The sequence below is a fragment of the Chinchilla lanigera genome, unplaced genomic scaffold, assembly GCF_000276665.1.
Source record: "Chinchilla lanigera isolate Chin_1 unplaced genomic scaffold, ChiLan1.0 scaffold00017, whole genome shotgun sequence".
In the NCBI taxonomy this organism is placed as follows: Eukaryota; Metazoa; Chordata; class Mammalia; order Rodentia; family Chinchillidae; genus Chinchilla; species Chinchilla lanigera.
This window is the reverse complement of record NW_004955418.1, coordinates 20,966,785-20,993,799: the sequence shown is the minus strand read 5'-3', so window position 1 is coordinate 20,993,799 and position 27,015 is coordinate 20,966,785. Positions and strand designations below refer to the sequence as shown.

At 39.5% G+C, this 27,015-nt stretch overlaps 1 protein-coding gene across 1 annotated transcript in view; it reads left to right on the top strand.

The window, feature by feature from the left end:
* The window catches only part of Adgrv1 (adhesion G protein-coupled receptor V1), a gene marked incomplete in the record, with an annotated part of 436,569 nt that overhangs the window by 46,092 nt on the left and 363,462 nt on the right, over nt 1-27,015 (top strand). Inside the window, 7 exon segments of the mRNA XM_013512957.1 lie at nt 6,976-7,152; nt 10,309-10,489; nt 11,586-11,788; nt 13,715-13,844; nt 19,623-19,762; nt 21,740-22,349; nt 25,456-25,671. Coding sequence (XP_013368411.1) covers nt 6,976-7,152; nt 10,309-10,489; nt 11,586-11,788; nt 13,715-13,844; nt 19,623-19,762; nt 21,740-22,349; nt 25,456-25,671 — 1,657 coding nt within the window.

Below are 27,015 nucleotides of genomic sequence, written 5' to 3'. Positions count from 1 at the left end.
TTGCTTTTGTTATTCTGGGTCCCTTCTGGTTCCAGATGAATTTAAGGCATGTTTTCTCGAGATCTGTGAGGTACGCTAATGATAGTTTAATAGGAATTGCATTGAATCTGTACAGCAGTTTTGCGAGTATAGGCCAGTGGATTTTAATGTAAGAAAATATACATTGCAATGAAATTCAGAAATTGTTACTTGAAAAATTTTGATATAATATTGCAGAACAATAGGCACATATCTGAAAAGACTATTAAAAGTCTTCATACTTTCCCAGGTTACATATTTATGTAAAGTTGACTCTTCTTTATACTTCAACCAAAACAACAGAGAGTGAAAGACAAATTGATTGCAAGAAGATATAAGAGTATGTTTTCTTTTAAGTGACACATTAAAGAGACTTGTAAAAATACAAAAGTGTCCTCCTAGCACTATATTTTATTTTGGAAAATATAGATATTTCTCACAATATGTCCTTGATGTTAGCACACAGTGGGCTTCTTACTGGTATTTACGATGAGTTATTGATATTTAATTTTTTCAGTCTTCATTAATAATCTGGTAGATAACAACAGACTTCACTAACAAAGGCAAAAACCTTTTTGGGAACTCAGTAATTGTCTGAGTGTTCAGGACTCTTGCAACAAGAAGATTTGAGAACAGATGGTTTATGTCTGGAATTGTCTTCAGAGGTTATATTTTATAGACATTTGCACTTGCTTTATATTAAGAATTAAAAACTACTGTAACTTTATTCTTTTCCATTTTGCTGGTGAAGGGGCATTGGAAATTCAATATTTTTGTCTGACCCCTTCAAAATTTTTGAAGACAAGAAAGATCCTTTAAATATTCTTCCCTGAGTTACATTATCCTTGTATGCTTTTGTGAATTTTTATGAAATAAAGTAGCATTAAAGTTAAAGTGATAGTATAATTACATCTTTTTTTTTAATTTTAAAAATAAAAGGAGGAAAACATTAACAGACAGACAACATTTTACAACATAGCAAAAGAACAGTACAGACAGTATGGAGTTACAAAGTGGTAGGGAATTAACAATGCTTGTTGTATTACATAGTGATATCTTCAAAGTGGCTTCTCATGAAAACAGATATAGAAATGCAATACTGATCAACCAAAGACTCATTGACAGTTGTTTTCAGCATAGAAATAGAAGACAGAACAACCATGTTAACTATCCTGTATATACATACATAGAAAATTTCTCCTTCTTTCCCTTCTCTTTTCCCACATCCCAGTTGCCCTGTAATTACATCTTAAATAAATAATGAAAATATGTGGAATGTGCCATTGTTTCCTAGTTTGTGTATTGAGAGAGGTGTCAATTATTCTTTGATATGCTTCCTCCTTACCAGTTACAATAGCTCCTGGCAAGAGCAGGTACTTAATAAATTATAACTGAAAGAGTGAATAAAAGTGTGTGTACTTTAGAGCCCCTAGAAGGCATGTCAGATAATGCTTTGGATTTCAGGGATGGAACTGACTATATTTTCATGTTGCCTCCCCATATTTTGTTATTCTATGTACATATTTATAGGTTAATGAGATTGGTTCCTGTAGTGATTCTAGAAATTGTTATTTATTTTACTTTTTATAACTAACATTTTATATTTAAAAATTCATGACTTAATCCATTTAGAGACAGTTTGAGAAGATCTTTGTGAAGATAAGAATATTCAACTTAGATTGTGTCTGTTTTTAAGTGCCTGCCATATGTTATGTGAATAGATTCTTTTAGATATGTGATGTTGATATAATCTGATATCACAGATCATCACCCAAGCATGACATGAAATTAAAAATTAATTGGCTTTGTAATTGTTTGGCCTTAATCTTCTATTTCAACATTTAGGGCCAATTCATGGACCAGAATACTGAATTGTTTTTCTGGGTAAATAGATTTTAAAAACGATTCTTACTGATTACCTTTAATACTACTGTTCTAGTGATGAAAAGATTTGGCAAACTCCTGACTCAAAAGAGGAAACAGTAGTAATATTGACTAGTGCAAGACTGACATCACTGTTTTGCAGACTGTGATGGATGTTGTGCCTTTATGTATACTGGCAGAAATGTTTCTTTGTATCATAATTCTAAAGCCAATTAAATGGGTATTTTAATATTAGAAAACATTTTAGATATTTGTTCTCTATGCCTTAATCATCTTCTGTATTAATAATTATATTCTGTAGCCTAGTATTTCTCAAAGTGCTTTCCCTGGGTAACCCTAGTTGGCTATATCTAATACACATACATACTCTTGATTCAGAATCTGTTTCCTAGATTCGAATATCTGGCTGGGGGAGGGGAGAATGCAAAAAGGTGAATGAGAAAATCTGTTTAGGTGAAGATTTTCATAGATAACATAAAATACAGAAGACAGAACAATGGATCTGTTGTGCCTATCACCTTATTAGCCTTTTGCCTGTCTTGTTTTATTTATTTATTTTTGGCTAAAATATTTTTAAAAACAAACTTCAGAGAAACGTCCTTTCTCTGTGGATTCACACATATCAAAAGGTGGATTTTTACCAAACACACTAGGTGTTTTTTCATGGATTCTTGGCAACCATTGTAAATTCCTATCATTTTGTTTTGAGGTCATGTATCGTTTTTGTTGTTTTTGTGTTGTTTGATTTTGTCTCCATTGTTATTTTGTTTTTTTTTTAAATTTTTAAAATAAAATAGGATGGTCTCTGATTTGAACTTTATGGAGTTTGATTCGTTGAGTAAACTACTAAATCATTAGATTTCCTATGCAATTTTAATGTATAGCATACACGTTTACACACTTATTCTTATGGATGGTGATGGGTTTTTTTTTGATGTGCTTATTTTTTTCTTCATAAAACTGAAAACGTTCAGGAAGCTGTAGATTTTGACGAAAGTTTTACTAATTTGTTTATTCCTAAACAAAAAAATTCTGTCTTAGTTCTAGAAGCTCCATTTTTGGTAAAAATTTAAGTCTATAAGAACCTGACACACATTCCTGAGTGCATTGTTGGGTCCACGCCTCTTTCTGAGAAGGGAAGGGTTGAATATTTAAATATTTAGATTAATGGTTTATTTAACTAGTTCAAAATGTTCATTTTCATTAAAATCAGTAGTGGGAAGATGGAACAAATCCACCTTCATTGTGATAAGAATTGAGAAACATCAGAATTAGTGTGTTTTTTCATATATATATCAGTTTGATTTTTGCATATATATTGCTTTATAAAGTGAGAAAATACTTTCATGTAGAATTTTTACTACATGTATAAGACTACTTTAAGAAGAAGAAATATTACTATTTTTAGCACTTATAATATTACTAGATTCCATGGATTAATTCCACTGCATTAGATTCCATGGATTAATTCCACTGCATTAATCTCCACCCAAGCCCCTGAGACCGCAGGCGCGTTCCTTTAAGAAGAGGCTGAGAGTGCTTGCTAAGTGCTGGGAGGACTCTGCCAGCTCCAAACTCTTTGCACCATGTGTTTGCTCAGGCACTGTCCTGCCAGGAGGAAAGAGCCTGTGCAGAACCTTCGGTGGAAATTAAATTGGAGGCTGTGCAGAGCCCCTGGGTCCTTTTGCTGCTTTGTCCTGTTCTCTCTCACCTCTTAAATCTTTAGGCTCTCTCTTATAGAACAGTCAGTTCTGCACGACCCAAGGGGTGAGTCCCTAGAAACCACTGTTTCATGGTGGGAAACACTGAGCTTGTGGAAGAGATGAGCAAGGACAACACTCCGCAAAACAGCAATGTTTAAAAAGATAATTGAAAACCACGATTATACTCATTAAATGTTTAACACTTACATAGTATAAAGTGTGGTGTTTTACCTTGAAAAAGGTGTAAAGTTTACTTGCAAAAGTGAGCCTTGGGAGTGTACCAGTTTGGGTATGACTGTGAAGCAACAGAAGGAAGGTTATCCTAACACGGGGAAGAGTTCTTACACTAGCAACAGAAGTGTGTTCAGTCCAGGAGGTGATAGATCTTGCGGGTGTGTTTGTATGTCTGTGTAGCTTTATTTGAAACAAGTGTTACAGCAGAATTGAATGTACTTGGTGCTTTTTTCACCATCTGTAATATCATCATCCTTCATTGTCTCAACAGAGTATCATTTATATAACTATGTATTTATGAACCATTTCCATACGGCTGTACATATCAGCATTTATGCGTTGACTTCCGCATTTATGTCATGAATCCTGTCCTCTTTCTAAAATTCCACCCTTATTTCTCCAGCTGCCATGGTGACGTGTCTCTTTAGGGATATTTTAATAGATACTTCAAACTGGATGTATTTAAAACTAACCTTTTTGATCTTTACCCAAACCCTGTGACAAGCCTGTGACCAAGGAAGAAACTTTCAAGCCTGCCTTGTAGATGACCGGGCTCCAATGTGCTGGTACTTCCGAAAGAGCAAGCGGTAGAGCTGCCTCTACTGCCCCACTCAGGGTGTGAAGGACGAAGGGCAGGGCCAGAAAGAGCCACTCAGCTTTTCATTGAGTGTGAAGGGAGAAATGGCCCGAAGGAGCAGGACATGCAGCTCTCAGTAGCGCCGGTTGTGTAGCCAGTTGGCCCATGCTTGGCCCAGGCTTGGGCGAGTCAAAACCAGGCTAGCGCCAAGGATGACTGGGAAGATGCGCGTGAGGACACTAGGAGTGAGCGCTGTTTGAGGGAGCCTTTCCCAAAAGGCCATCAGCGGCAGGGACGTCAGGAGGAGGCTCCGTTACACAGTGCCGTTAACAGCACGATGGCCGGGATGGCAGTTACGCTCACGTGTGACATTGTGAGCTGCTGCTGCTGCTTTCCCAAACAGCAAGCTGCGGAGACCAAAGCCAAGCACTTTCCAGTGAGCCATTTAGTAGTAGGTTGATCCCAACCAGATTTTTCCTTCCAGAGGAAGTGGCGATTCATTTTCACTGGATTTAATACATACGTTAGCTGCTGGATTTAACTTCCTAGCACTTCCGCCAGCACCTTTATCTGAAGGCTTAAAGAATGCCCACTTTAGCTGCTTGGCAACCTGCGTTGCATGGCTTCAAGGAATTCACACTGCGTAGAGGAGGAGGGACAATGAGCACAGTCTTGGGTTCCCGGGCCTTACCATACTCCGTCTCGCCTGAAGCAACTCCTCTGATGCAACTGCGTGGGCTGTTCTAGACCCAGCCAGGCTGCCAGCTCAGCCAACTTCTTACAGGGCTGGTGTGTTGTGGATGTGCATTCAGGGGCTGGCACCTCCCTCTGTGGCTCCACACCCCAAATTCCCAGGCTCAAGGAGCAAGCTATAGAAGTGAGCCTGACCCCCAGCTCCACAGCTCCTGGTGGCTTTCTGCCTGAATTGGCATCCTGCTTCTGGGCTTTAGAATCCAGTGACAGGGAGGCCCTGGTTCTGGCAGTGGGCCCGGGAGGGGAACAGGTCCGCCGGGAGACACACTCAAGGCTCCACTGAACTGTTACCTGGTTGCTTTGGGCTTGTGGTGCCAGGAGGCCAGCAGAGAGATGAAGAAGTTACAGCACTGCCCAGTGCTGGATCCTGTTTGCATAGAGGCATGAGGGTTACTGCTGCTTAGCGCAGCTTAGAGGGTTAAGACTCCTAGGGCTGCTGTGTGGTGATAAGTGTTTTGACTAGGCCTGCTGGTAGACAGAGTTCAAATCTGTTTTCTCCAGCTCTAACGTTTGCTCCAAACAGGCTGTATGTACCTGAAGGTCGTTATGATGCAAATGAAAAAGACACAGTGACGTTCTGTATGTTAAGAGTTGTATTTTTACCTCTGTCCAGTTTTAGTCCCTTTTTTCTGAATTATATGCTTGCTAATATAAAAATAGAATTAATTGAGAGCCTGCCAATTTGATAGTTGAAAGGTCTACTTAAAAATCTGCAAATTTGCTCCCTATAATTTTTAATCATTATCTTCAAAATTGTTTAGATCAGAATATTAGTCTCTTCAAAAAATACACATGTACATGTTTGTACACCTCTGTGTATATATGAAAAACATTGAGACTATATTAAGTGTGATATAAAATGCTTTTTGTTGATCTGACATTTTCCTCGTGTTAATATTCTCAAGCTTTCCACTTGGTACTTTTTATACCTGCACAGAATACACGGTATAGTTTCTGTGTTCGTGCCTAGAAAAATTCTCCTGATATCACTTCACTCTCTACCCATTACCACCATTCCTATTTGTTCTGTCTGTGCTGAAATCATCATTAAGTTGCACGTCTGTCATCCTCTTGAAATTTCCACTTCTCCAGAGAAAGGACTATGGATTATTTTGACAAAAACTTTTATAACTATCAAATCTAGCACTGTGGTTGGCACACAGGAAGTATCAGTGAATGAATTACATGTACATTTAAAAGATTGTGATTCGTCTTGCTTTGTTTACCCCTATGAAGGAATAGAGGAAAAAACCCAAACGATTGTAAATACTTCTTAGCAGTCAAAATATATGAGTGTCTTTTTGTGGCAACCCTATGTCCTGAATCACCTCATAATATTTACAGCAACTTCTGTCAAATAAAAGTATTATGGTGTGTCCTTATCTACCTTATTCTCTGGATCTGGCACCATGTGACTGGCTCTTCCTTAAATTCAAAATGACCATGAAAGGTAAATGTTGAATCTGTTGGGGATATGGAGCATCTAGAACCAAATATGCTCACAAAAGGACTTTCAGAACTGCTTCAGAAAGTGGCAAGAATGATGGGTTAAATGTGTTCCAAGTGAGGAGGAGCATTTTGAGGGAATTAATGGCAATGTGTATTGAACTGTAATACATTTTTAAAAAATTTAAACATTCATTGTATGTTTTGATTCCATCTATAGAGGCTTCCCACACTCTTTTCAAGAGGTAAAAAGTTATAGAATTAAGTTTATAAATAATAGAAGCATTTCATGAAAGCATTGTAATTTTATTGCTGCCTTCGATAGGTATGCACTTATAATTGATTTATGTTCCATTTCAGATCGCAGAGGAGGGATCTACCATTTCCTGTGTGGTAGAGCGCACGAGGGGAGCGCTGGACTACGTGCACGTGTTTTACACCATCTCACAGATAGAATCTGAAGGCATTAATTATTTTGTAGACGATTTTGCTAATGTCAGTGGAGCTATCACCTTCCTTCCTTGGCAGAGATCTGAGGTGATTCCTACCTTCTTTGTTGCTTTGAAAGCCCCTGGGAAAGCATTCCTTGATGAGTTTGTTCTTTAATGTCTTTGCACCTTCTTGCCATTTTAGCAATTTGAAATATCAAGGAGGTCAGGTATGTGCAATAGTATAAAATATTTAGTGTTTATGCAAGAGAAAAATAAAAGTTTTGAAGTGCTCCAGTTTTATGTGTTCTTTTATCCCATTATAATAAAAGTGATATAGCTTGAGGGTGTATCATTATGACTGTTTTAGTATTACTGATATAGGGAGAAACCATACAGCTAACCAATGGGAAGTTTGTATCACTGTAATCTGATTGTATTTGCATTAAATTTGGAGAAATGAGGTACTATTTCTGTATTTCAGAAGTACCAATGACCTGATTTCATAACATCTTTCTGTGAACCATAGTCTCACCACTGAATGGCGGCCACATAAATAAATTACACTGCCTATGGTGCAGTCAGCATGACATTTCCTCCTATATCAGAACTTCACTCTTTTAGTTGACCACGTTGGAATGTTCTCATCAGTACTTTCTTACATTAAAATGTAAATACCTTACAAGTTATTGGGGACACATAGCAAATTAACTTAACACTACCAAATGATAAATGATCTAAGCAAAATCCTGAAGGTCCTACAAGTGAATTGGATGAAAAAAAAAAAAATAAAACTGAGGAAAAGTTTTAACCACTCTTAAAACTTGAACAATTAAAGCTAGGGAAGAGTGATCAATCTGGGAGGGAAATGAATGAATTAAATAGTTTATAGTCAAAGCTGCCTAATAGTAGTCTGTAAATACATCCATTTTACTAATCTTAGGTAAAATGAGGACACATAGTAAGTTTCCGGAAAGCTAAAATAACTCAGTTTGCACAAGTGTATTTTATTCTAGTGCTTTGTCTTTTCTTGATTGTCTTTGAATTTAAAGTGCTCTTTATCAAGTAATTATGATAATGTGTTATATTTTTAATGTTCCTACTTGAGAAAACTACTTTGAACTAAAAATATAACAACCCTTGTTTTACAGCTTAAATTAATATAGAGTTTGGGAGAGATAATAGTAAATCAAATTTGCTTAGTAAAATAGTTATAAATGTTTCACTTGATAATTATTTAAAATATTGCCTTCTATAAATTTTTAAATGTCTTTTTCCCTCTGATTCTGTAATAATGGTTATGATTTGGCTATGAGATGTCATTTTAATGCTTCTTTTGTGAGTACAATGGTCATGCCATATAGTACATAAAATCATTATAGGACTAAAAATAAAATTGGATTCTTTATCAGATCTACAGAATCAAAATCTCTAGGAACATTTTTATGAGTGAGTCTCTAGGTGCTCTGAGGTCCAGTGGTCAGTATTTTGGAGACTGCATGTAGGTGTAGCTTGTTTCCAGTCACTACTGTTCTTTCTGGGAGAAATCAGGAAGCCACCCTTCTTTCCTCCCATCCCTCACTCATGCCTGCATCTCCTTCCTCCACTTGATTCTCAAATCCATTCATTTTTCCTTATCTCTTTGGCTGTTGGCACAGAATTCCATTAGTTATGTGAGTGATCCTCTTGCATACTTTCTTGCTCTGTCCACTTGTTCACGTTCTGCCATGGTACTCATCCTAAAACAGAGTTCTCACTTCGTCCATCTCCTTCTTGTGATTCTTCAGGTTGTCCCTCCTTGCTCTCTGTGGAATGAAGTCCATATTCTTTATGATAGCATAAAAGGTCCCTGTGACCTGACTTGTAATCATTCCCCTACATGTCCCTCTGCTCTAGCCTTGGTGGCCTGATTGTACTCCCTGCATGCCATATTCTTTCAGGTCCTTCTACATTTTGCTATGTTGAGTTTTGCTTGGGCTACCATTCTTTGTTATCATTACATCTGTAACATGATATCATGTACATGAATGCAACACATACATTCCTCATTATCATGTAATCCATTAGGATTCATTCCAAACATGTCTGTTCTAAAACCTTTGCCAAGTACACAGTTGTTTCTTTCTTGGTGTACTTTGTGCACAACTTTATTATGACATTTTTACATTACATTTTAAATGTTTGTATATATATATATGTCTTCTATTATAAATTGTAAGTTTGTTGGCTACTTGGGCCATGTCTAAGTCCCAGACACTATCTGACATATGTTCAATTAATAAAGGAAAGAGAAATTATTTTTTTCACTGTAAAATGTATAAAGCATTGCTATGAGTCATTTCTACCTCATTTCATAACTTTTATGGGCTAATTGCTTCAGTCAGACTTCTAAAGCCTGTTACAGAATCCACTTTCTAAAATATTGTTAGTAAGTCATATTTTTCTTAGAGAGGCAATGGACACATGTATGTTGCTTTTCTCTTGCTACTCTACTACATCCTGCTAGAGAACATGCAGTTCCTTAATTGGGAATTCTCTACGCTGAGGTCAGTAATAGTGGTATCTTTGGTATACAGAATATGTGATATGCTCTTCATACAGGATATCAATATATCATATATGATATAATATTAATGCACGAGTAGGATATTTTTACAAGAAAATTTATTTCTCAGCTCCTGTCTTAGCCTATTCAGATTGCTATAACAAAATACCTTAGAATGGGGAGTGTATAAACAGCAGAAATGTATTGCCTCTACTCTGGACCCTGGGACGTCCAAGATGAAGATGCCTGAAGATGAAATGTGTGGTGAGGGCTCAGTGTGTGCTCCATAGCCATGGCATCCTTTCACTGTGTCCTGCTGGGAGGAACAGAGAAACAAGCTCTCCTAGGCCTCCTTCCTCAGTACATTCTTCCTGTTCCCCTGGGGTCTACCTTTCACATGCCTTGTCTCCCAAAGGCCTCATCTATAATCCCATCACCTTGGAGCCTGGCTATATTGGCAGGTGAATTTTTAGAGAACACAAAGATTCACATAATAGCAGTGTCCATTAGAGTTTAAGGAATTAATTTTTTTAGTCCACTTTCCCCCTCTGTATATGTGTATATGTACCTGCACATTAATATTCTTTCATGTGTAAATTTGTGTAGCAAAGTCATGTTAAGTAGTACTTTCAACTGAATGCAGTTAGCTTTTTATTTTTTTCTAGTACATAATTTCTGTGTGCCTCACTGCCTAATGCCTGTGGATTTCTACATTTATAGGTCCTGAATATATATGTTCTTGATGATGATATCCCTGAGCTTAATGAATACTTTCGAGTGACCCTGGTTTCTGCAGTTCCTGGAGATGGGAAGCTAGGTTCAACTCCCACCAGTGGCGCCAGCATTGATCCTGAGAAGGAAACCACAGATATCACCATCAAAGCTAGCGACCATCCGTATGGTAAGCCACGGTCGCAAGGGTGATTTCCTCTCCTTGGGTGCACTTGGTTTTATTGAGAACTTTCTAAGAGGACTTTTCTCAAATGATTGAAATAGAATGGAGACCTTTCACTTCTAGGCCTCCATTTTGAGGAACATTGCTTTTGAAAGAATATACAAAGATCCATGCCTGCATTTACATAATTTGGCAAGTTTTTTTGCAGGATTATTTAAAATGAAAAAGTACTTCTACTTACAGCTATCAAAATTCCTTCAATCAAAAATTACCTTACGTGTACAAAGCATGAATGTTATTATGTAGCACAAACATGTACTGAAAGAACTTTTAAAAAATTACCTTATGCTGGCATGTTAATACCTACATATTGAAATACTTTGTAATTTATATTTTATTGTTCTTGAAGACATGATCCCTGTCATTTACGTTAATTTGTGTCTTAATGCTGGAAAGTGCTAATTTTCTTCATTGGGAAACTATCATAGATGTCTGGACTAAATGCAGATTTTTTAGATTGAAAAGGATATTTCTTGTGAAGGAATAAAGGAAGAACGTCTGTTTAAAATTGTCCAGATAGGAAACCTGAAAAACTCTCCTTTCTGGTTTTCATAGTTAAATTATTTTTAAAGTGTTGCAAATCCTTTAGAGTGTCATTAACCCTTTTCTACAGTAAGTCCGAGGGTTAATTCCAGAGATACAACTCAAATATATGTAAATGCTTGAAAATAAATGTTTTTAAACCCCAGTGTTCCTTTAGTTGATATTCCTTTAGGGGAAAAAAGTTTTCTTTGAATACAAACAAGGAAAATTAATATTTTTACTTTTAACATGAAAGTATAGAAACATATTCCATGTCAAAAGCATGTTAAGCAAATCTTCACTAAAATCTTTTTACATGAATGCCCTCAGGACTTCAGCCTGGTGATAAAAACATTGGTGCAAGCTCGCTTGGGATGAGAAAGAAATCCTCCACAGAGCTTTAGGCCGGAGGGTCTCGAGTTCAAGGCCAGCCTGGGCAACAGCCAGGCCCTGTCTCAAAAAACAAGATAAAACAGATGGTTGTGGATGACTCGGGGTTTCCTGTCTCACTTGTCCCCAGGCTTGCTGCAGTTCTCCACGGAGCCGCCTCCCCAGCCAGAGGACGCGATGAGCCTGCCCGCCAGCAGCGAGCCTCACCTCACGGTGCAGGAGGAGGATGGAGAAGTCAAGCTGCTGGTCGTCCGCGCGCAGGGCCTGCTGGGAAGGGTGACTGCGGAATTCAGAACCGTGCCCCTGACAGCATCCAGTCCAGAGGACTACCAGGTACATCCGGGGGCCTCGGGAGCTGCGCTTGTGCTTGTAAAACGGGCACAGGCATCTCTCGGAGGATGGGAAGAGTCTTGCGCTGAATCTGGGCCTGCTGCTCAGGGAAAATGAGCACTGATGGCTTTTTGGCCTTTACATTTAGGTGAATTAAGGTTCTGGATTATGTTGAAACCTGACACTTCCGTGGGTACCTATTGCTTTTTTTCTTATACTGTAGTGATGGTTATGACCCCTTACAATCACGGTGTTGTCATACAGGGGAGAAAAACTGATTATAACAGTGATGATATCCTGGTTGAAATAGTACAGTTAGCAGTGACGATAGATTCAAGCACAGCCTGACTGCTGCCGAACTGTGGTAACTATTAGCCTGATATCTTTAGCCATAGGAACAAGTTCTAATTATAAATATGATCCAACTTATACCAGGAACTTGTATGCAATAATTTTCCACTTGATTTTACCCTGTTGTGTGGGGGATTTAAGAGGGATAGGGGTAGGATGGAGAGATGAGTGAAGTTAAATATAGTAGCAGTAAGATTGGGAGGTGTAGGATGATCATCCAAGTTTTGGGTAGTTGTAAGACAGAAAAGGGAGGGATTGGAAGAGAAAGCCTAGGAGTAGTGAAGCAAACAAGAAAGAGAAGAGCCAGTGTCTACTCACGTGAAAGTGTCATAACATCAAGCGAGATAATTGACAAAAGGAAGGAAGAAGGTGAGTGGAATAAAATAAAAGGAAAGGTTAGAGATCTAAATCATGAAAGAGAACTAAAAAAAGGAAAGAAGGAAATAAAAAGAAAAAGGAAACAAAAAAATAATCACACACACACAAAAGCTGAAAGCAAACATACAGAAAGAAAAACAAAACAGGAAAAAACAGAACAGAGGGAAAAACAGTGGAAAAAAAAAAACACTAATCCAGCCCTATACAGAAAAGAAAACCAATCAGGTAGAGAAGAATAAAAGTAGTGCAATTCCACTAGTGTCTGCAGTTCTGTGGTCGGTCCAACTCCAGTCCCAGAAATGTGTACTCCAGCCAAGACCGCAGGTGGCTTTGTGCTGGGTTTGGGTCTGATCTTGGTCTCTGGATGGGGGCGGGATTGGTTTTTTGTGGCTGGAGTTCTCCCCATCCGTTCAGAAAGGAAAAGAGGAAAAGAAGGCGACAGCCCTACCCATCTGCTTCTATTCCACGTCTTTGTCCCCAAGCGCAGCGCTGGTTCACCTAACTTACCACCTGCTGGCTGGTCTTATTACTGTTGCTTCGGACTTTTCATGCTGTTAGTCCCGCCTGTCCATCATGTGCGTCCTCGCTGGGGGCTCTGCAGTGTTGCTGGTGTTCCTGCTGTTTCCGGGCCCTGCACATGGAGCTGATTGCTGGGACTCTTCCCGCGGGGTCACCTGGGTCCCGCCAATGGAGGGAGGGAGGAGCTGATCCTATGTTATGAATTTTAATTTAAGTATAATAAGGAAAATAGTACTGCCAGGTGGAGTGATTTGTGTTATTGCTTCGACTCTCAGAATGAAAATATCATTAGCCCTGAGTGTTTCAATTTCTCCATTATATAATTTTAATAGTCCTACATATGTTTGGTGGAGAGAATTCCTTGTGTTGTAGTGAAATAATTCTTAGGCATGTGTGGATGTCACCTATTAAGATTTCTCTTTGGCCTTGACTACTGTTTTGATGACTAGGCAAATAAAATTCAAATCCATCTGTCTCCTTTCTTTAGTTTAAGGATGTGTAATTAGAATAGCGAACACTACTCATATCCACTAAGGTGTTTTTAATTTTGTACAGTATTTTACTCGGGTTCTTCTGTTTCAGTATTTATGAGAATTTGGTAGATCACAAACATTCTCATTTTATAATGTCCAATACTGAATAATTATAATCTAATGAAGAAATCTTTCGTTTATATTTCAGAGTGCTGCTGGCACATTAGAGTTTCAACCAGGAGAAAGATACAAATACATTTTTGTCAACATCACTGATAATTCTATCCCTGAACTGGAGAAGTCTTTTAAAGTTGAGTTGTTAAACTTGGAAGGAGGAGGTAAGACAAAAATATCCAGTATTTTGTCTTGTCTGCTTACCACATTGACAATAGATTCTGTTTATGTAAAGAGTCCTATAAATTAGCTTTACTTTTAGAAAAAAGTACTGTTAACACATTAATTGTGAAAGTTTGTGAGTTTCCCTGGGACATTTCCTTCCATGTATATGTAGAGCTTTGATCCTGTCCAACCTTCCTTCTGCCTTCTTTTCCCCTCACCTCTTTTCCATCTCACCCAGTCCCTTCCCCTTCCCTGATAGCACCCCTTCCACTTTGAGGTCACCCTTTTCAGTGTTTGTTTTTTGTTTGCACATAGAAGAGATAAGATGTGATGCTTGTCTTTCTGTGTCTGGCTTATTTCATTTAACACAGTGTTCTCCAGTTCCATCATTGCAATGACATGATTTCTTTCTTCTTTATTGCTGTGTAATATTCTATTGTGTGTATATATATCATATTTCCTTTATCCATTCATCTGTTCATGGGTACCTAGTCTGGTTCCATATCTTGACTCTGAGTCAAGTTTGAGCATAGTACCATAGTGAACATGGGTGTGCATGTGTCTCTCTTGAATGTTGACTTCCTTTCCTTCAGATAAATACCTAGGAGTGGTATAGCTAGATCATATGGTTGTTCTATGTTTAGTATTTTGAGAAGCTTTCATACTGTTTTCCACAGTGGCTGTTCTAATTTATATTCCCACCCACAGTGCATAAGAGTCCCTTTTTCTCCATAACCTCTCCAGCACTTATTTAATATTTGCATAACAGCCATTCTGGCTTACTTTTTCAGTGAATGAATTACTACTTTGGAAAATATAGCCTGAAAGCTAGTAATTCCTTAAGATTTATGGCAAACAATTATGATTGCTTTCTTGGTAAAAGGAATATTCCTATCTCTCTAATAAATTTTGAGTATTAGTTTTATAAATTAATTTAGCTGAGCGTGGCGGTATACACCTATAATCCCAGCACTCGGGAGGCTGAGGCAAGGAGGATCGTTGTGAGTTCAAGACCAGCCTGGGCTACAAAGTGAGCTCAAGGCCAGCCTGAACTACAGAGCAAGACCCTGTCTCAAAAAAAAAAACAAAACCATACACACATGCACAAAAATAAATTAATTCAATTTTCTATGAGGTTTGGTGAATTTTCAGAAATATCTCTTTTTATTATATGAATATTGGCTAGTGTGTTATTTCCCTTTTATTATTCACTGATACTTTCCCAAAGTAGGAGTGCTTTGAGAATGCAATGGTGTAATTCTACCAAATCACTGAATTACAGTTGTCTTTGATACCAGCTGTCTCTCAGTACCTCTTCATGAACCTCTGATTTTCTTTCCACTGTGTATCGGTCTGTGCTTGCAGCACGTTTCCATTCCTTGTGTGAGCTGCACATCCACGCCACATCTTCACGCCTTTTTCCATCCCCTTTCCCTCCCTCCCTCGGTGCTCCCTCCGTCTCTTTATCCCCTTCTCATCTGAGACAGATCTATCTTCTTACCTCCTATTATCTTTTATTTTGCTCTTTATTTGTGATTTGGGTTTTTCATGTAAGAAAAACCATGTGATGATTAAGCATGTGTGTCTGATTTATTTTGTTATGGTCTGAACATTCTGGTCGCAAGGTACATCCATTTACCTACAAATGACTCAAGTTTATCCTTCTTTATGGCAGAGTAGTATTCCATGGTTGGTAAATACCACATTTTCTTTATCCATTCATCTGAATTCACAGTAGCTCCATTAAAGACAGAGGCAGGTAACACAGGTAAAAACCAATCCTTTTAGGTAATCTGTGAGATGAATGTTACTGAAACAGTTCAACAGTACCTTATCCTCAATTCTAGTATTTAGAAAGCTCTAATTATCTAAGATCTAATTTTGAAACTCATGGCCTGGCATCTGTATTTTTTGGTGCCGGGAATCAAACTCAGGACCTTGTGCTTGCCAGGCAGGCGCTTGTGCCGCTGAGCCATATCCCTGACCCCTGGCATCTGTATTGAGTGGAGTTATTTATATTTATCTTGCATAGGTGAGCTGTTTATATATGCTTCCTTGTGAAAGTGCTGAGTTTTAATACCAGGTGCTACTGGCAGTGTTGCAGAATACAAGTGCCAGGCCCTGTGTTACTTTTGAAATTATAGGCATTGGAGAGTTGGCATGGTATTCGTCAGGGCAGTCCCTCTAGCTATAACAATTATTATATTATTATTGTCTGTGTTATTTTGATGAGAAGAGTGGTAGCATAAAAGGCAGCCCAGGACACATTTGGTAGGACTCATGTATTAAAATCATCTGTGTGTGTGAAGTGGGACTTTGGGGTAAAGATTTCCCTTTCCCGTGTCCCCAAGCCTTGGAGGAGGCAAAGGAGACTAGGGTGGTGCCCGGGGGCAGGGGAATGACTGCACACGCAGGGTCACAGCTTGGGGAACACACGGAATAGTAAATGTGTGCAGGGGACCTGGCTGGTGAGGTGTGCAGGATACCAGCTTTATGCGCCCCTGGAGAAGCGCCCTCACACCTCCCCTCACTGTGCTCAGGACAGCACTGGCATTAATAAAAAAGTCACTGTAAAATACTTGAAAAGCTGCCATTTGTATCACAGCAAGAATTCTTATTCAATGGAAAGCCGAAATGGTACTGAGTGACTTGGTATTGGTGGAGCCCCAAATATTCACACTGTCCCCCTTTTTGTTCTCGCTGGGAATTGTACCCAGGGCTTTCGTTGTGCTACAGCACTCTATCCACTCAACTGCACGTGGGTTCTGAATATAAACTGTTCTTGAGGTGATATTTGTGACGCTAGTGATGCTTGTGGTTTTATGGAGAAATCTCCCCCCACCTGTAGAAGCGCATTGCTGCACACTGACTTGGCATGAGCACTCATTTCAGAACGAGCCCTGGAGCTTCTTCTGAAGCAGCAGTGGCAGAGGGTCTGCTTTTTTCTGTGAGTTGAGATGGGAAGAAAGGAAATACAAACAGTGGCCTCCGCTCCCATGCTCCTACCTAGACTCTGCCTATTGTGGAGCAGCTTGGAGAGCTCCATTCTGCTGCAGACCCAGGGAACACCTGTTCCTCCTTACTATTTTGTCCCCAAAGCTCATTTTGATCTGCCAGCCACAGTCTGAGTGGATGTTTTGTGCTAGCCAAAGTCTATATAGTGGTAAACGTCACACCCCGTTCCCATGACTTCTAGGTAGTATGGAGTATGGGAGCCAGGCTGTGTACTAGTCAGTTGCTGGAAGTCTGTTTATCCGTTAAGCCTCTCAGATGATTTCACATCCTTGGTGCCTAACTTTGCGGCTATCTGGGACATCCAGTCTCACTGAGGGGGAAAAGCAAAGGGCAGGACAGATGTTAAGCCAGCGCGGGAATGGGGATATGAGTAGAAGCACGTATGTATGGGTGTGGCTTTGCTCTCTTTACTCTGCTTCCCATACCTCTCGTTACTGCCCTCCTTTCTTCTTGTAAGCATTTGGCAAACTAATGGGTGGTGCGTGAGGTGTATTGGGTTGAGGGTGTCACTACTTTGACTTTATGTATCACATAAAGAGTCAAACAGCAGTGGCAGAGGGTCTACTTCCCTCTGTGAGTTGGGATGGGAAGAAAGGAAGTGTTTATGTATTACCAAGGCATTTAAAATTTTTACCATATTATTTTCTACTATATTATTTTTTGTTTACATTTCTATAAAAGGCAGCACTTTGTAGGTGAGAAAGGTAAGATAGCAGAGGTGTCTTGGTGCAAGTTTTCTAGCTGGTGTCTGAGAGCCAGGGCAGGAGAATTTTATCTAAGGCCCTTTCTGCAATATTGATGGAAAATTTGAGAGTGGTAAATGTTGTGGGGGTTTGAATGTGTGGATGCGGGAAATGTTATATGCATTTCTCTAATTTTGTAATTTTTTTTTTTAGTGCTAAGGTGACTGTCACAGACATACAGGCCTAAGTGTATTACCAATATTATATATCATGTGAACATTTTTTAAATGTTAGAAAACAATTTATACTGCTGTAAATAGGTGAAAGTTTAAAAACAAAATAATCAAATAGTTGGAAATGTGAAATACCAACTACAATTTACAGAGTATTTCCTGAAACAATGAATGAAGTTGTGGTAACGAATCACTTGACTGGCGTTATAACATAGAATGTTAGCAATTGATCCGTTTTCTATGGCAGAATGTGTCACTGGTGAATACAATTGCATTTTCCTCTGTGCCTGCTTATGTTTTAAGAGCTCTTAATTTTCTCATTGTGTCAATGTGTGTCGCATGGGCTGTGTCTCCGTGTGCCCCTTGTGCAGTGGCTGAGCTCTTTAGGGTTGATGGCAGTGGTAGTGGTGCTGGGGACGTGGAACTCTTCCTCCCAACTATTCACAGACGTGGTAAGCAGCTATCTCAAGGTCCTTTACTAGTACATGTTTTTATTTTAATGTCTCTTCACAGAGGCAGCAGTACTAACCCCTACTGACGCCTAGTGTGTGTTGGACCTTTACATACCGTATCTCACTAACCATCACTGCAACTCTGTACAGTGTTATGTGCTCCAGGCTCCAGTGACTGAGCTAGACAATGGGCAGGTCTGAGTCGCAGGGCTTGTCTTCCCTGATGCCCAGGCTCTTGCCTCTCTCAGAGCCTCGCGCACTTCCCTGAGTTTGACCTGATGGGAATTGTGCTTGAAGGGCATCCGTAAAAATAATTGTTGAAAAACATTACATAGCTTTGAGTACCTGAAAAGAGGTAAACAGAACATTTGTATTTTCATCTTAAGTGCATCACTCTTGTTTACTGCACGAAAAGAACCATGAGTTTTTATGTGTAGCATTTACTCAAAACCAATGGGAAAAAGAAACGAGGAATCAAATAGATGGGGAGACTAATATTGGCAGTTAGTGGGCCAAGTACTGAAAAGAAGATGCCTTTTGAAGCAGACGCAGATACAAATATGATTCTGTGTTTTACCTTGCATATTTTTTCACATGTGAAGAGAATATTAGAACACTTGCTTGCTGGAGAACAGCACTTTCTCAGGGGGCTGTTTCCAAGGCCAGGTTGTTTACTGGAGTGTCAGGACCCACGTTCCTACCCCTTCATCCCTAACTTCCATCAGTGCCTTATTAACCTCTGTATTTAATTACTCCACTACCTGTACGTTATTCTATTTTTGTCTCAGTAATGTAAAATAAAAACTGAGTATACTTCTTAGGAAAATGAAAGAAGCTTCTTTAGTTCTTAGCATCGTTTTAGTATCAGATTGGACTATCTGGGATCAGGAGAGATAAAATCGATAATAAGATGATGTGAAAGTAGACCTGGAGTTAACACACTGGAGTTAGACCTGGAGTTAACACCTGGAGTTAACCAGGAATTTGTCCAACCGGACTGATGGAAGTCCTAGGGAAACTACTGTTTCATTAAGGTAACTGTCAGTCTGACTGAAGTTCTTTCGAGGTCAGTGGAGGTCGTGGGAGACCTTCGTCATATACTTTCTGAAGAATGTTCTCTTTCACAGAGAAGAAAAAGAACAACAAGTTTTCCTTATTCATCTCCGAGCGGCTGTGCCGGGCTTGTGTACCACACTGGTGCCAGCGTAGAAAGAGGTCACGAAAACATGAATATGGGAGGCAACCATTTGTGTCTGCCTTTCTGTCTAAAACAAATTAGAATGTCCTCCATGAATGCAATGGCTGTTTTCAAAAAGTTGCTCCTTCGCTTTTCCTGTGGTCCGTAAATTCCTGATTAACATTTTCCTGCTATTTGTTGGAACTTGTTCCTGCAGCCAGCCTGGGAGTGGCTTCGCACATCCTGGTGACAATCGCAGCCTCCGACCACGCACACGGCGTGTTTGAATTTAGCCCCGAGTCGCTCTTTGTCAATGGAACCGAACCGGAAGATGGACGCAGCACTGTTTTGTTAAGTGTGAGCGTTTCTCCTCCATTCCCACCCCATGTTCTTTCCAGAGAAAGTTTTATTGTGTTATGTTTTTATTTTCTGTAGGCGAAAGGAGTGAGCCCATTGACAGAGACACTACAAATTGATAATCGAATAGTGATCTGGCATTTGTCTGTGTTTAATTGTGCATGTAAATTCATTTTAGTGCGCTGAAGTCTAGATTTCTGACTCCTTAAGGAGAAATACAATGAAGCTATGCTATGAGTATTTATCTTACATAGATTTTCTATGAGATCAGACAGACTGTGGGAACAAACATCTCTAAAATCTGTGTTTTCAGTACAACAGAAGTTTGTTTTTAGCTCATAGTATTTATCCGGTCTAACTGGCAAGGGCCTCTGACCTTCCATGTAGAGCCTACATCTCAGTAGGTGTTTTATTTTTTTATTTTTTATTTTTTTTGGTACTGGGAGTTAAACTCAGGACCTTGCACTTGCTACGCAGGCACTTGTGCCGCTGAGCTACATCCCCAGCCCTCCACAGGTGTTCTTATTTTAATTTCTTCTTCCTTTTTTCTCCCTACTTTTTGTGGAGCTGAGGACTGAACCTGGAACTGAATTGCTGCACACTTAGCAAGCGCTGGACCCCCCCCCCCCAGCAACCACCCCCTGCTCCTTTTTGTCTTATTTCGGGACCGACTCTCACTAAGTTGCCCAGAGCTGCCCAGTTTATCTTCTTTTGAGACCGGGTCTTGCTAAATTGCCCAGTAGCTGGGATTACAGGCATAATCTACCACCCTATTTTCCCCAGTTTTTTCTGAAATTGACTTTCATTATTTCTACTTAGATTTCCAGGGTTACAGCAAGTGGCATAACCATGCCTAATGGGAGTGGGTGAAGTATAGTCCTGTTCTTCAGTTTCCCAGAAGGAGAAAGAAGTGTGTGTGTGTGTGTGTGTGTGTGTGTGTGTGTGTGTGTTGGTATTCATTCTACTTGGTTCCTGCAGAAATTAATAAGGAGTCTATTGTTCAGTGACCCAGGGGAGCTAGAAGCTTTCTTAGTGGCCTCAGCTTTTATACAAATAATTAAAAAAAAGATCACCCAAACATATTCTTCTGTCTTACTATGCTAGACCTTCAAAAAACTTGTGGAATTAATTGAATAGCTACTTAGAAAAGAGAAAAACAAATTAGGGTGAAAGATCACATTTTAATAAAATTATCTATAATTTTATTTTGAGCTAACAATCATTTTAAATACAAATAAAAATTATTTTTGAGATTAAGAAGTTGGGAGTTATTTTTAAATATTTTAAGTTCCTCATCCTTCTTAATGTATTGAAAAAAATTTCTTCCTTTTTAAATCTATTTTATGATACCTTGGGTCAACTGTGGGATTTTTTTTTTGTATGGTTGGTTATATTATATCAAAGATAAAAAGAAATAAAATTTGTTTTAAGAAAGAGTTTTATGACTAACTTCAGAAAATGGCACACATCTGTTTCCTATAATAAGCACTGTTTTTTGCAGTAAATGTAAATTTTTTATAAATATGCATAACTGTAATAAATTGTTAGTCACATTTGATTCATTTTTGATATATAATTACATATAAGATACACCTATAATTTAGAAACTAAAATTTTTCCATCAATTTATGGTTTCATGTAATAATCATTTTTTTTTTGAGACAGGGTCTCACTACATAGTTCAGGCTGGCCTCGAACTCATGAAGTCCTCCTGCCTCAGTCTCCTGAGTGCTGGGATTACAGGCCTGCACCCACCATGGGCAGCAGTAATCACTTTTTAACTACCCTCCATTTGTACAATCCCTGAGGCTTCAAGGATGAGTGGTATATTTCCTTCATGTTCAGTAATCTTACTGTCTTGAGAACTTCTATAATAAAATTAAAATTTACCATGCTGCTGTCCTTATGTACTCACAAGCCTCTAAGCCACTGGGTTCAGTCTCTCTTTCAAACACTTTATTATTAAATATTTTGTAGGTGATAAGGAGTCATGGAGCTCTGTCCCGGGTGACCTTGCATTGGAACATAGACTCAGACCCTGATGGTGATCTTGCCTTCACTTCGGGCAATGTCACCTTCGAGACTGGGCAGACCCGCGCCCACATCACTGTGGAAATCCTGCCGGATGAAGAGCCTGAGCTGGATAAGGCGTTCTCGGTGTCGATCCTCAATGTCTCCAGAGGTTCCTTAGGAGTTCACACTAATGCCACGCTAATAGTTTTGGCCAGTGATGATCCTTATGGGGTATTCATTTTTTCTGCGGAAAACAGACCTATTATAGTTGAGGAAGCAACCCAGAATGTCACATTATCAATAATCAGGTTGAAAGGACTTCTGGGGAGAGTCAGCGTCTCCTATGCAACAGTAGATGATATGGAAAAACCACCTTATTTTCCACCTACTTTAGCCAGAGCAACTCAAGGAAGAGACTACATATCAGCTTCTGGATTTGCTCTTTTTGGAACTAATCAGAGCGAAGCAACAATCACTATTTCAATTTTGGATGATGATGAACCAGAAAGGTCAGAGTCTGTGTTTATTGAGCTACTTGATTCAGTTTTAATGGAGAAAATACAGAATCGCCCAAGTAAGTATCTGTTAATGTGTTATCTTTAGAAATAAGCTTAAAACACTAATTGTAAACAGTAGTACTATAAGAACTTGTGTAAAAATAGTAAGTCATTAACTTCAAAAACATCATCTCACACACGTTTATCTATAAGACAGTGAGAAGTGGACATATTCCCTTTCCAACCTTGGGAAGCATGGTTTAAATGTCAGTTACGTTCTCAGAGTAAATTTTAGAAGCTTCTGTGGAATCCATGTGTAACTGATCTCTAGCACTATTGTGCTACATACTGTAGCTTCAGACATTCTGGAATCAATCTAGAGTCCAGGGACATTACTAGATTCACTTCTGAAGATTCCCTAACCACCCAAAGCTCTTTGCACAGTATTGGTAGCAAATGTCTGAGGGCAGGGGACAGGGCTGTGTAAAGATAAGAAATTGTAAAATTCTGTGGAGTTACACATCCTAAAATGTAAAATTTCAACATCTTCATGTTGATTATATTCTGCCATGTGGGTTAAGGCTTCTTACCAATTTTTTTCACCTTTGTAACACCTGGTGGCTATAATCTATAGGGTGAACAGCATTCTTAGCCATAATGAAAGTAATTATAACCCAAGGTTGTAGAAAAAATTTATAATTGTTAACATGACATCTTCACATTGAAGTGAATGTTAAAAATTCTCACACAACCCCTCCCTGCTTCTTTTTTTAAAGCCAGATTTAGATCAGTTATAACAGAAACCAAATTTACATAAAACTCAATAATTATTCTTATGAGGTAATAGTTGAAAAACACAGCTTGGTTTTGAAGCAACTCAGCAATTATTTAAAATGGAAGTAAAACCAAGAGGAAGTATTGTTATCCCAGGGGCTAGGGGATCTATGGATGTTGGTGTCAGAATACTTATGTTCCAGGCTATAGTGGTAACCTATTTCGTATAATTTTAAAAGCCCCAATTTGCTTATCCATAAAATACTAAGGGGGTTAAATGCGATAACATATGTAAAAATTAGCAGTGTCTGGTACATGTAAGCATTCAGTAAATACGGGCAATTGCTACTACTCCAGTGGTTCATGCATGGTATCTGTGTGCTGCGGGGAAGCCGCCCACATGTGTTTTATGTTTGATATGTCCCCAGAACCATGCACCTTCCATGGGACAACTCAGAACAGCTACAATGTAGGGTAAATGCGAATCTGTGTAATTGTGGCTCAAACCTGAATAGACAAATGTGGCCTGGAACCTGATGCTCTCTTCTGAGTGTAATCATCAAGTCTCAGGAGTGAGGAGATGGGGCAGCGCTTGGGCCCGTGCGTGTAGGGCAGGATGCCAGTCCTGGATAACGGCAGTTCTCACAGCTGCCTTGGGGAAGGAGTGCAGGTGGAGAGCGGGAGGGAGCAAACCTGTATAGTTACGGTAACCCTCTTGACAGTGCCTGACCATTCAAATGCAAGGCCTTAGGTAATTTCCACAGTTTCTTTGCACCTCAGATTCCTCATCTGTACACACCATATACACTACATAGCGACTCTGTCATGTTTAATCATATCCTTCAGCAGATGCATAAAGGAACTGTACGTGTGCACAATAGAATATGCACTATGTCAGTTTTAACAAAGAATGAAATTTTGTTATTGGTGGCCCAGGGGGTGGAACTAGAGGGCATTATTGTAAGTGAATTAAGCCAGGCATAGAAAGATAAATAATGCATAGTATTACTCATATATGGAAGCTAAAAAAGTTGATCTCAGGGAAGAGAATAGAACAATGATTAATAAGGAGAGGAAAGAGGGGAAAGGGACAGGACTCTTCGGGGATGGATTACAAATTCTGTTAGATAAGAGAAATAAGTTCGAGTGTTCACAGTAGGTTGACTAGTTTGTAGCTGGCCTTCGAGCTCAGGGGACTAAATTACTTCCCTACTCACTTTTGTAAATGGAAAGCTTTTACTTTTAAGTCGGCATGGTGGTGAACTAACGAGAAGATCATAGTCCTGTAGGTTCATTATCTGTTGTAACATTATGTAAACTGATGATGAGTGATACTTAAATCATTTTCCCCTTTGATAAATTTTCCACTTTTAAAATTATTCCTGTAGGGTAACTGTTTCTTTGCTGTAATTTTATCATAAAAGTATCCACAGAATGTAAGTTTCAAGGGAGCAGGGACTTGTGATTTATTTTTGTATCTCCAATGCCTAGATTAATACTGCTGCAAATATATTGGGTTAAATAACCCTTAGTTATTGCGGGCTGGTCAGACCCACAATCTCCCAAGCGAGTGGACTGTGAAGTCTTAAATAAATGAGACAACTAAAATGATTTCAGGGCTCCAGGAGGGCCTAACTCTCTTACAGTTTCAGTATTCTCTGAGTTTAGACAAAGACTTCGCTGGGCAGCTGGTATTTATTTGGTTTACAAACAAAGGAGGGGGTTACTCAAGACAATGTGGGAATCTGAGCAGGACTTGGGAATCCCTGTAAGGGCTTCTCCAAGTAATACATTATGTTAATTGAGGAGAACTGTGTTATGTCCAGGAAGGCCTTCACACAGGAGCGAGATGCCTGCAGCTGCAGTCTCCTTTCAGTTAATTGGGCTTGGAGCCAGACATCCTCAGCTGTGACCTTATCTTGTCCTTAGAGGTGTCACAGCTTCACAGGCCAATACAGGCCTCAGGGTGGCCAGTGACTCATACAGGTTTATTTACTATGAGTCCATTTCCCATCTTTAGACAAGGAGCCTAAGCTTTGGACAACCCACAAGTAAACATGGAAAGCCAGCATGGTTAATATTAAAGCCAAATGTGATTAATAATTAAATCCTGCTCAGAACCACTTTGTAGTGGTCTCCAACACAAGTATACATATTTAAATTTAAAAAAATAGGGCTGGGGATTTAGCTCAGCGGCAAAAGCGCCTGCCTTGCAAGCGCAAGGTCGTGAGTTCGGTTCCTGGTACCGGAGAAAAACAAAAAAAACAAACAAAATAAATTTAAAAAAATAAATAGCAGAGAGGAGCATCAAATGAGGATCTTGTTCGGCTGATGGAATCTTGCAGAGGCTTCTTGATATTCAGGACATTCCTGGAGCCTTGATATATTGGTTTCTCTTCTGTCCTTCAGTTCTGAACTCTCCTCGCCTCGGGCCTCCGGTAGAGAGCATAGCGCATGTGATTATCCTTGCCAATGACGATGCCTTTGGGACTCTTCAGCTCTCAGCCCCAGTTGTTCGAGTGGCAGAAAATCACGTGGGACCCATCATCAACGTGACTAGGACGGGAGGGGTCTTTGCAGATGTTTCCGTGAAGTTTAAAGCCGTGCCAATCACTGCAATTGCTGGTAAGAAAAGACATCTAAGAACATCTAAGAACAGGGAACTGTCTCAGAAGGACGCGTGTCCTTGATTGACAAAGCTGCCCCAAGATATAATTAGGAAAATCAGCCAGAAAGCCGCCCGTATTATTATTCTTGCATCTTTTTGGACACAAATCTAGAGCTTTAATATATCTCTGACCTGAACTTGTGAAAACTGATAGTAAATTGTGCATGCATTAAAAAGCTGTGATAACCGAAACCCGCACAAACCGATGAAAAGTAAGCTATGGGCATCGTTGGCTTTCTCTTCATGTATGTGTTCTTGTTTTGGAAGGGATTCATGTGTAAATAAATGGCTGCTGAGGACCACAGGAGAAAACGAGGAGCTGTTGCTTTCCCCTCAGCCTTCTTTCTGACCCCTTTGTCTTGCTTGTTTATTGATGAAGAATAAGGAAGAGGCAGTGTTTAGCGTGAAGCATTTTAAGAAGGCAAAACGATTTCATCGTCAGATGCAGGCGTGGAGATACTGCCTTCTCTGCAGTGCAGTTCCAGCATTTAGAGAGAGATTTGTCTAAGAGCAATTAAATTGGAGTCTTTCCAGGATTCACTCAAGAGAATGAGAGTGAAAGAATGCCTGATTTGCCTGATTTGTAGAAAGAAATCATCTGGGCATGATCCTTGCTTGAGAAGATAATAAATCAGGGCACCTAGTCCTGTGTGGTGTGAGAGCACACTGCGGGTGAGCAGCCCGTCAGACTGCCCAGAGCCCTGCTCCCCCGTGGCTTCACCCACCCCAGACAGGTGGGGGGTGTAAGGAGTCAGTGTCCTGAGATCTCTCGGGGGAGCGCCCCCTTGCCCTACCTACTGCGGGACCGGAAACAAAGCTCATGCCAACCTGCATGATACTCCGCAGCAGCTTTGAGTCCAACTTCATAGGAAGGTCTGTCATTTTTGTCCATACCATTAGCAATGCTAATGTGCCACATCTGTGCAGGAAAATAATTTATCTCCCCATGAGACCAGAATTCCAGTTCTGTTCGTTGTTCTAGCCAAAGGTATTGTGTACATCTCCGTTTTGGTAAAATCAAGACATTTTATGGTAGTGAATAATTGTTTCTGTCTCCAAATACACCCCCACACACATATACACTTCATATAAGCACACACCAAACTATGTACACATCTTTCTGAAAGTGAAGGAATGTACGTGGACACCCTTAGGAAGTCTTTTCTATTATTTGGCAATATAGAAAAGGACAAATATTCTTGTTTACAGTAAATGTAGGTAATATCCTCGAAAAGTCTTCCCACCTACATCCATAAATTTTGATGGTGTGTCCCCGGTATGGAATGTGTGTCCTATTTTGG